An 11,871-nucleotide genomic window follows, 5' to 3' on the forward strand; every position below is an offset into this window, starting at 1 on the left:
AGTAAGATCCATGCATATTTTGAGCAAGACATAACAATAATTAACTAATACATGAATTCTAATTTGTTCTAACTTCATAGGTCCAGTAAATGATCCATATGATCGATAGAAAAAAAAGTAGTAAGATCAACTGCCTTGACTGGAAATATAAATATGCCCTGTAAGACAACCAGCACAGCCTAAATTAGTTTTCTCCTAAATTCAAACTAAGAAAGCAGTAGACATTGTAAGGTAATAAGAATCAGATTGTGACTTGATGTTCTCCCCTTTTCTGTCGTAGAACTGATGTGATCACTGTTGCATTTCTTGTCTCTGTGGACACATCTCCCCAAAGGTACGGCTTAAACATTTTATCTTTCTTTTATTATTTATTTATTTAGTTCCAACGTTAATTCCACTTCATTAGTGGTTGAATACGGTCACCAAGGACATTTTTGTTTATTCATTCAAATGTTCCCTGGGTAGTTGAGCAGATAAAACTAAAAAAACACACGCCATCTCTATCAATTAAAATGTAATATAATTCTTTTCTGAGAAATATCAGACAATCATCATTGGTGTTTATTTTTCGAGCCACAGAATATAGAGAAACAGCATTTTCTACATTGACGAGATAGCAAGCAGACTCAAGTTTAGGCCTGGTGAGAATAAGAACAGGGCGGTGCTATTCTCTGTGCCATTTGGACTGCAGTGACCTGGTATATCACCTTTCATTTGCAGGTATTTATACCAGGAAGAACACAAGAGGTTTAAATTAAGCCAAACTTAAAGACCACTACTGGCACCCAATGTGTCCCATGCCCAAGGAAGAACTTTGGGTTAAACAACCTAAAACATTATGAATAACCACCAGAAAGTAAGTATAAAAACTGGGGTATAACATTTGAATATTATATGAAGAAAAATTCTTTAAAATAGAAAACAAAACAAGTGACCTATGGTTACTATGGGTAAAGGAACAAGATTTTTTGCTCAGGGGCATTTAGCTTATGTTCATGGTGGTGGAATTATTTGGAAAAGGATATCAGTAATGGTTGCACAACATGAAGAGTATAATCAATGGCGCTGAATTATACATGTTGAATTAGAGAATTTTTTTGTTGTGTATATTTTACTACAATTTTCTAATTATATGCATCACAATGGGTACACAGAAGAAGAAAATGCTCTGAATTTGATTGTGGTGATGACTGTACAATGCTTCTTGATAAGATGGAATTATTGAATTATGAAGTGCCAATAAAACTGTTTAAAAAATAATAAAGATGAGCAAAAGAATGAGGAACACATTCTAAAACTGATTGTGGTGATGATTGCACAACTCTTCTTGATATCATTGAACATTTGAATTGCATTATATCTGAGTCATAAAACAATAAAACTGTTTAAAAGTGAAATTTTAAAAAGCTTGCACTACCCTGTGCCTGGGTTTTGGAGCTGAAATGACGGAAGTCGTATAAAAGCAGCCTCTAGGGAAAGGCAGCTAGCAAGAATCTCTCTGCTACAAAGTCTGGATCCAAGACACTCCTTCACGCTTAGGGAGATTTTGAAAATTAATCTTTGAATTTTCACTTTGTTCTACATAATGTAGCATTTGAAAGACCACTATGTACACAGCTGGAAAAGAATATTTCTCACTTATTCACAAAATTCTAAAAAGAAGAGTTAGAAATGACAACAAAGTGGTATTTGATAGTGTAAGCACATTGATAAAAAATTAACTTATACTGAGACTTTCCATACTATTTTCAGCTCCTCCCTAAGTTTCCTTGCCCCTAAAACAATTCATATGAACAAAAGTCACCCTAATTAGGTTAGATTACATTGTTAGATCTGGAGCCTCTGGAGTTGATTATCCTTGTACTGATTGGTTTAGTCAAATAACTCACATGTTTAAATAGGACATGTTTGTTATGAATTAAAAACATTGTATGACCAGGGAAATATAATGATGTAATGATGGTGATGATTTTAGTAAAATATGCTATTTAAAAACAGGCAATAAATATTAGAATGAAATGTATCTTACTTATGATAAAAGTCTAAAAGAAACAATTAGATATTAATTGGGAATACCATTTAGTAAATATATATATTAAATAATATTCAAAAATAATCAATTCCTAAAGATTTTAAAGAAACAGATTTATTGAGATATGAAAGTATGCATTACTAAATATTTCCTAAAAGATTAATTTGACAATAATTACCAAAAGTCTTTTGCATCTATATTTCTTTTGGATTTGTTCTCAATGTGGAATTAATCTGAAGTGTAAATAGATTTAAATGCAAAGGTGTTCACTGAAAAATTATTATGGAAGAATGGAAGAAACTTAAAAGCTGAATATTAGAATGCTAAGTTTTATTCTCTCCTTGTATGTAATGAGAATGAATGAGCAAATAAAATTGTGTTTTTGACGAATATTTTGTGGGGTGAGGAACACGGTAAAAGTAATTAAAATGAAGTGTAAAGTAAGAGAAGTCCATATAAAATGTTGTTTACCATATATTTATTTTGTAAAGCATACATTATTAAATATGTATAATTTTAGATAAATACATACAATAAGTTATTAATAAATTTACACTGCTGGTGATGTGATTATAAAAGTAAAACAATTATGCTACATACATACCAATGCAGCATACTTTACCAAGTATGATGTCTTTCTACAGGGACTGATCCCACCTGATAACATTTTCCAAAGACATGATATGAACTCCCATTATCCTTGATTCTAGTAACATTCTAGCTGTGCTTCCTGCAAGACAGCGTTGTTCCTTCTTCTGGCCGTCCAGCCTTCTTTCAGTATTCTTCCCCAGCACCGCGATTCAAATGTGCCAATTCTCTAGTCTTCACTATTCACTTTTGCTGGGTTGGTCAAATCATCCAACTTTTGGTTAGCGATGAAATGTAAACCATTCGTACCACCCAGGAGCCTGATAATGATCTTAATTTTGCTAAATATTAATGCCTAATAATAACATTTATGTGGGCGTAATAAATACAGAATCAGAGTCTAGCCTTCTTCCAGAATGCTGAAGAACAGAGAAATGTCCTGAATGTACAAAGAGTAGTAACAATTCTAAGGGCAAGGTGAACCTTTAAAGAAAGGATTCATGGCGAAGATATTTTTTCCCAAATGAAATTCTCCCTGCTTTTTCCTACTTAAGGATACAGATTTCATGTTAGGAAGGGGGCTTTCAGGTAACCTCAGAAGGCATTGTGAACATTAATAAGTATAAATTACAAGTCCCCAACAAGAATCATAGAAGTCCAAATCAGGATTTTGCTTTCTCTGAAAAGTCATAGAACATCCCATTCACTGGAAAAACATGGGCTTCATGGGATATCAGGCATCAGATGGATATTGAAACAGGAATTCAGAAGCAGAAACAAAGCAGAGGCATAGGAGGAACACAGAACTGAATATTTCAACATATTATTGTAAAGGAACCATAAATAAGAAATTCTGTAAGAGTCGTGGCTCAGAGGATCTCATGGTAATTCTGGAATGCTGGCACAGGTCAGGCAAACAGCACAGGTTACTAGGATACAGATTAGGTTAAGCAGGAAATAAGGGTTTGAGGGAGTAAGGATTGCAAAACATGGAAAATACTACTGCCAAGGAAAGGGTGGCATTACATTATCATAGTTTATGAGAATAACTTGATGCACTGTCCTTACAAATGTCTACTTGAAATATTTATACAGAATTTCTTCATTTTTTACCAACATTTATGGAGCCCCTTTAGGGATTCCGTGATGACTCCCTTATTCTCAGTGCCTGTGAGGCTTTTTCTTATGTTTCTACTTACAGATTGGTCCTGTAACTAGGGATGAACGCGAACTTCAGATGGATACTTTTCATGAAGGCCATTCCGAAGAGCAGAGTAGAGTAGAGTGGAGGGAAATGAAGTGGGGCTCAATGATTTCCATATCAACATTGCGAATAATCAAGTAAAAATGTACTTATATCCTGATTGAATTTTCTCCGTATAACATTAAAATATTTTTTCTATCCTCTATTCCTCAGCTACAAAGTTGATGAGTTAAAGAACAGACTCATTATATCAAAATCACGGATGAGAAATAATTCTGCAATAACATTCATCCTGCTGGGACTAACAGATGATCCACAGCTACAGGTTTTTCTTACGGTATTTCTGTTTCTCACCTACGTATTTACTGTTGCTGGAAATCTAACCATTATCCTTCTCACATTAATGGATCCTCACCTTAAAACCCCCATGTACTTTTTCCTTCGGAACTTTTCCATCTTAGAAATATTATTTACAACTGTCTGTGTTCCTAGATTCCTGTACAGCCTGACAACTGGAGACAAAACTGTGACCTATAATGCTTGTGTCATTCAATTATTTTTTGTCATCCTCATCGGAGCAACGGAATTCTTTCTTCTAACCGCCATGTCCTATGATCGCTATGTGGCCATTTGCAAACCCCTACACTACACCACTATTATGAATGACAGGGTGTGCACTATACTGGTCCTTTCCTGTTGGTTGGCTGGGTTAATTGTCATTTTCCCACCAATTAGCCTAGGAATTCAGCTAGATTTCTGTAATTCCAATATCGTTGACCATTTTGGCTGTGATGCATCCCCTCTTCTGAAGATTGTGTGCTCAGACACGCAATTTGTAGAACAAGTTGTTTTAACCATGGCTGTGCTGACCCTCATATTCACACTGGTGTGTGTAATTATGTCCTACACATACATCATCAAGACTATTTTAAGACTTCCTTCTGCTCAACAAAGAAAAAAGGCTTTCTCTACTTGTTCTTCCCATGCGATTGTCGTTTCCATCACCTATGGGAGCTGCATCTTCATCTATATCAAGCCAGCAAAGGAAGGAGTGGCACTTAATAAGGTGGTGTCATTGCTCAACACTTCATTTATCCCTTTGATGAACCCGTTCATTTACACACTACGAAATAAGCAAGTCAAACAGGCCTTTAAGGACTCAATTAAAAAGATGACATTTTTCTCAGAGCATTAGAAGACTTTAAAATTAATACATATATTATACATAATATATACATAAAGAATTGTTTCTTCATTTATTATATGTTCTAACTCAAATATAAATTAAAGTTCCATTAACCTCTATTTTTCTATTACTCTTAAAAGCACAGAGTGACATAAAGGTTACTGTCTTATTTCAGGTAAAGTTTTTTTCAAATGGCTCATTTTAAGTGGATATGAAAATAGATTTCTAGAAAGTCCACACAAGACCTCATTATCCTCATGATGGAAACACACAACAAAAAGGAACCAAGAAAAATTTGAATTTTATTTCTGTCTATTCATTCATTTACAGTCTTTTTTCCTTATAGAGTAGAATAAATCAAAGGGAATGATTCTTATTTTGTCAGTCTCTCCTAATCCTTCTCTTCAAACCCTATAGATGTCCATACATCTGTATACTTAAATATTTTGTCGTAGTCTACACCCATTTGTCTTAAATGTGAATGCCTGGAGTCAGTCTGTTCCTGTGTTTCAATGTTTGTTGTACCTAGAACTTCATGGTCCCACTAGTGCAAAAGACACTGAACAGAACATTTAGATCAGTGTTTTAAGTATTTTATTTTAAAATAAACAGCAAATTGTCTAAAAATATAAATTTCTATTCAGTGGGTGTGGGGTAAGACTTCGTACTCTGCTTTGTTAATAAGCTTCTGGATATGTTGTTGCAACTGCTCTGATAGCCACAATTTGAGTAACAAGAATTTAAGATAATGATCAATAATGTCGGGTATATTTAGATATTCAAATAGCCGGTTCTTGTCACCATATTAGGTAATGGTGTTGGTGTCTAAGAATACCATGGGACAAATTAAGACATTTAATAATCTCAAGAAAGTTAGCTATCTACTCTAGTTATCACAATGTAGTGGTATACATAATATGAATTTATTTTTCCTTTCCCTGAATCATGACATTCAAAGAAAGAAAAAAAAGTAAGAGGTAAAACACAGAACTATGAAATCCCAATAAATGTGAACTTGACATCAAAGATAATGAGCACTGTGTGACCATTAATCCTGATTTTATAATATCTTTAATTCATGAAGATCAAATTTACCAACGACGGTAAAAATATATATACACACCTTGTGTACCAAACCAAGAGGATATAGTACAGGCAGGGTTAAGCAATCAATATCCTGAAAAAAACCTACATCTCCAAAAATGTCATGATTTGTGATTTCCTGCATAATTCATGACATATTAATCTCCTATTTATATTTATCTCAGACTTCTAAATATTTCACATTAATATTGTCTCTGCATTTATCCCTAATTTCCTTCTATTCTGTCACCACTCTCATCTAACTTTTCTCATCTACTGTATCATCGTAAAATAGTCTCATCAGTCCCTTTACACCTCACCTCTTCATCTGATGATCCCACAAATGATCTAAAGAACTTCTTTTTCACAGAGCAAGCCATTGGAAGATTTTATAAGTTGTTTCAGTTATTGAATGCAACAATGATTATCTGCTAGGTAAATCACCACCTATTTCACAATTTTAAAAATGTTTTCTAAAAAAAGAAAGGTTCGGTCCTTCTAATAAGTCTTAATTATCTAGGGGGAAAAATATACAAGTTTTATACCCTTGTAATGGAAATGAGATACTTTTCAGAACCTACCACCTATCCAAAGTAATTTTACTTACTGCATGCTCTCAGCAAACTTCTATCCATGATGTTTTCCAATTTTGAAAAAAAAATCCATATTCCTTATATCATGTCCCAATTCATAGCTCTGGAGATCACGCTCACCACAGTACTTCCAGATACAATCTTCTAAATCCAACTTTACCTCAGCATTTCCAGTTTTAATCAGTCATCACTGTTCTACTTTAATTAGAAACTTCTGAAGAATATCCGCCTTCGGGTCCAGTTATCAGTTGGTTGGTGTGTCAAATTATCGTAAGGACTGTTTATTTTCCCCCTGTGCTTGATTTACTTTGGATATGCTTACAGTTCATAAAAACAATAGACTTTATACCCTAATTAGATTACAAAGGTAAAATGCATTACTTCAGAAAGCCAATGAAAATCATTAAAACTCGACATATGATCTAAATTGACTTTCTTCAGTAACTCAAAATCACTTTTATCCTCTAATATTTATAAGAGCATTCATTAGAGTTGAAAAAATAATTTAACAGGGTGATAAATATAATAAAATAGATCATGCTTATCTACTAAAATACGTGTTGAACAGTTCGAGCTGGGGCTGGGGGGTTGGAAGTGGAAGGATCTAGGGAAGTGGACATCTGGATAGGGGCCCAGAACAGAACAGAGACTTGGACCAGCCCATTTGGAGGCTTAATGATCTGAAGTGTTTGTCTGCAATCACCTGTCTACAAGGTCTGCGTATGCGTTTGGGGCCTGAGATGATGAAGAGTGGAGTGTAAGTAGGCTCAAATTAAATCACGCACAAAAGAAAGGAAGCTGAAGAAGAAACAGACCAAGGAGTGTACGAAACCACAGTAGGCATATTCTAAATTTGTATAGCAATAGACAAAGATCTAGAAACATAAAATAAAATCACCAACAATCTTCTGTTTAAGCTGGGATATGATTGAAAATATATCCTCTAGGATTGGCATCAGAGCCCAAACTATGAGCACCTGGTTTACAGAAGACTATGCATGACAGTGGAAGCCCAAAATCCATGTTCAGGGTCCTTACATGGCTGAAGCCTCCAGGGAATCCCCTCTGTTCATACTTGAGGGGTGTGAATAGCCCTGTAATCAGACAGTGAGCATTGTAAAGTTGATTATGGTAGACGTAGTTAGGGTAAAATGTAATATCTTATGGTTCGTGCTCCCTTTTGACTCATTTAAAAGTTGTTTCAATTTTAAAAGAAAAAGAGGAGGGAAAATACACAGGGATGAGTCCCCTCTGACCATAGACCAGAGATGTGAATAGTCTTGCTATCATGCAGAGTACATTAGAAAGTATATTGTGCAGATAGGGTAAAGTTAAAGTTTAACATCTTATCGTTTGATCTCCCGTTCGACTCATTTTAAAGTTGTTCTAGTTTTTAATATTTTCTGCTTTCTTTTCCATTGAGATACTTCAGGAAAAGTGACCAACCAGGTATATGGACCAAATCTTTTCTGGTAAAAAGTTCTCTTTCCTGCATCCCTTCAGGACTGTCTCTAGAGCTGCATACTTTCAGCAGTTTCTTGTTTCATCTATACAATCTTTAAACAAGGACTGATCTTTTAAAAGCAATTAGTCAACTGGCCATAGGAATTAATCTATTTTACTAAGAGCACATGAGGGGGTACCCCCCCCACCCCACAAAAAAAGGAACATTTTTTTCAAAGCTATGTATTCCTTAAAAAAATTTTTTTACCAAAACAACCTTATCAACTTCAAAGTACTCTCCATACACTTACATTTCTCAACTCTGTGATTCCATTCTTGGAAACAGTTTTTCTAACTCATCTGTTTGGATGACAGATGCACCTCCCTCATTTTGTTCTTCACCTCTTATGTGTTGTCAAATCACTGTGCTTTCATGTCTCCCTTCATTAGCAGGAACAACAACAACAAAAAACACATGGAGCAAGGTCAGAGCAAAAGAGGCATGTTGTTTTCTGCCCAACTGGAGCAATGAGATGGCTGCATGATTAGGTGTGTTGTCGTGGTGGCAAAACCAGTACCCTGTCTGCCACAAATCAGGCCTTTTCTGTCACATACTGTTACACCATCTTTTCAGACCCTCTAAATAGAAAGGTTGATTAACAGTCTGGCCTGGTGGGACAGATTCCAAATGCACTATCCCCTTCACAACAACAACAAAATTAGCATTGTTTGATCTTAGATTTCACTTGACAGGCTTTTGTGGGGCAAAGTGGATATGGCGTCTTCCACTGCTTATTGATGTTTCCTTTCAGGGTCATAAGATTAGCACCGTGTCTTGCCCCCAGTAAAGACCTTAGGAGAAAAGTTCGAGTCGCTCAGAGCTGTTCTTTCTAAGCGAGGCATGTTTCCACTCAATGGTCCTTCTCCTGATCAGCCAGAAGCCAAGGGACAAATTTTGCAGTGACCCTTCTCATCCCCAAATCTTCTGTTAAAATTCATTGAACAGAGCTCCAACTAGTCCAGACAACTCCTTCATCTTTTCAGTGGTCTCTTGGTGGTCTTTGAGCACAAGTGCACAAATTTTGTCACATTTTCATCAACATTGGGAAGTTGATGGAGTCCAGAATGAGGACTGTCATCAATCAACATTTTACCTTTTCGAAATGAGAAAAACACTCATGCACTTGAGTTTTCCCATAGCGCCATCCTTGTAAGCTGTGTTCAACATCACAAAAGTTTGATTCCAAGCAGGAATCAAAATTTTACAGGCACAGTCTTTTCTCTCAAATCGGCCATCACAAAAAACTGGGTTTGAACACTGCTTTTATGAAAAAATTCACTGTAACCAGAGAGAATCTTCCCAGGTGATTTCACTGTGTGTGCTAGCTCAGAGTGAGTTGCTGGATGCTCGCCTAGATGGAAAAATGCATACTATGAATGCTGCGCCCAGCAGAGATTTTCCTGACTTTTTTTTTTTTTTTTTGGAATACCCACTTGTAGGTTGAAAGATTGAAAGCAACAAAGCAGACGTTTGAGAAAAGAAAATTTGAACCACTTACTTGTGCAGCTTATTTGTGCCTTAACACCTATCTCAAAATAAGGCTATGCCCATATATACTACTACCTCTAAATGATGGAGGTTCTATGAACATCCAACCTTCTGTACTAGTAAGTCAGAACACAAATGTACAATATGTTCACAAGGTAACAAGCAAGTCCCAGAGAAGTCCCACCAAGATGAGTGAAGTCCCACACCATAAAGGCTCCAACAACAGAAGGAAAGAAATCATGACAAGAGAAGAAAGAAAGGAACAGGAAAACCAAAAACAATAGGAAAAAACCAACAAAACAAGAAATGGATTGTTTGACAAGATCAGCAAAATTGGCAAACTTAAAGGAAAGAGAAGAGAAATATGCAAATATCTGGAATTTGACATGAGAAGGGTTACATGAAAACAGATCCAGATGAAATAAAAAGGACAATACCACAGTACTGCCAAAGACTGTAATCCAATAAATTGGATAGTCTAGAAGAAATGGGACCATACCTAGATATGCATCTTCTATACAAATTAACACAGACAGATGCAGAAAACCTGAACAGACACAAGGAAAAAAATAGAGAAGGTCATCAAGAAACTTCCAACCATGAAAAACCCAAGATAAGATGGCTTCACAGTGGAATTTTACCAAGTGTTCAAAGAAGAGCTGTCAGCAATTCCACACCAACTATTCCAAAGTACAAAAGGCACAGCACACTCCCAAGCTCATTCAGTGCAGTGAGCATAACCCTGATGCCAAAACCAGGCAAAGACCCCATAAACACAGAAAACTACAGACAACACTCCTCATGAACACAGATGGAAAAATTCTCAACGAAATTCTGTGCAATAGAATCTGAAAGCATATTTTAAATGGGATTCAAACCAGGGATACAAGGATGGTTCAACATGCAATCAATGTAGTTTACCACATAATCAATACAGAGAACAACGTGATCATATCAATAGTTGTAGAAAAAGCATTTGACAATATATAATTCCCATGCTAATAAAAACAATTAATAAAATGGGAATAAAAGGGAAATTATTTAACATATTAAAGACCACATACAAAAATCAAATAACCAGTATCACACTCAATGAGGAAAAACTGAAAACTTTTCCCCTGAAAACTAGAACTATACAAGGGTGTTCCTTATCACCATGATTATTCAACATCCTACTGGAAGTTTTAGACAACAAAATGAAATCAAAGCAATACAAATGAGCAAAGAAGTGAAGTTTTAACTATTTGCAGATGATAGGATTTTATATGTAACCCATTTTTTGATCTCTTGCTTGCTGCTTCCATGACTATTGATTGTGGATCCAAGCAAGGAAAAACCCTTGACAACTTTAACGCTTTCTCCATTGGTGTAGTTGTGAGGATTTGCGTCTTCCTTACACTGAATCATAATTTACACTGAAGGTTGCAATTATTAATTTTCATCAGCAAGTACTTCAATTCATCCTCACTCTCAGTAAGTAAGATTGTATCATCTGCATAGCACAGGTTAATAAGCTTTCTGCCAGTTCTGATACTACATTCTTCTTCATATCATCTAGATGCGCTGATTACTTGCTCAGCATTCAGGTTGAATAAATATGCTAAGAGGATACAACCTGACACGCACCATTGCTGAATTATAAACCATGCAGTATTCCCTTACTCTGTTCGCACAACTATCTCTTGAGCCACATATAAGCTCCATGTGAGCACAATAAAGTGCTCGGGAATTTCCATTCCTTCTACCCGAGGGGACCATCTCGGCACTTTCTCAAATAATTGTTCTGCTTTTACTCATTAAGCCTTCAGTATCTGAAAATGTTTAGAAATAATTTTTCATGGCCACTTCCTTTGGAGTGGACAGGCAATTCCTTCTTCGGAGTCTATTCTTAGTCTGGAAGGTCCGCTGAACTTGTTCACTTCAGTGACCTTTCTGGCATTTGAAACACCAATAACAATGCTTCCGGCTTCAACAGTAACATACAAGTCACCAGAATATGGCAAACTAACAGACAATTGGTTTAATTAACCAACTGAACTAGTGCCCACAAATCATTAAGTATAAAAAAAGACCTGACTAATCCTCAAATGTAATCAAAATGAAATTTATTTTAACCCGAAATCAAGAATTTTCTAGATTTTTCATAGAATATTAATAATATTCAGGGTAATGAACCATGTCTCAATAAATGTT

General features: G+C 35.6%; 1 protein-coding gene across 1 annotated transcript; it reads left to right on the forward strand.

The window, feature by feature from the left end:
* Positions 1-845: 845 nt before the first annotated feature.
* Positions 846-5,019, forward strand: LOC101656154 (olfactory receptor 6C2-like). Its single transcript, XM_004717832.3, has 2 exons — positions 846-856; positions 4,038-5,019. The coding sequence occupies exon 2, from the start codon at positions 4,087-4,089 to the stop codon at positions 5,017-5,019; it is 933 nt and encodes a 310-aa protein (XP_004717889.1). The 5' UTR covers positions 846-856; positions 4,038-4,086.
* The last annotated feature ends 6,852 nt before the right edge of the window (positions 5,020-11,871 follow it).

Source organism: Echinops telfairi, unplaced genomic scaffold, assembly GCF_000313985.2.
Source record: "Echinops telfairi isolate 266 unplaced genomic scaffold, ASM31398v2 ScPeMD7_7404;HRSCAF=8442, whole genome shotgun sequence".
NCBI lineage: Eukaryota > Metazoa > Chordata > Mammalia > Afrosoricida > Tenrecidae > Echinops > Echinops telfairi.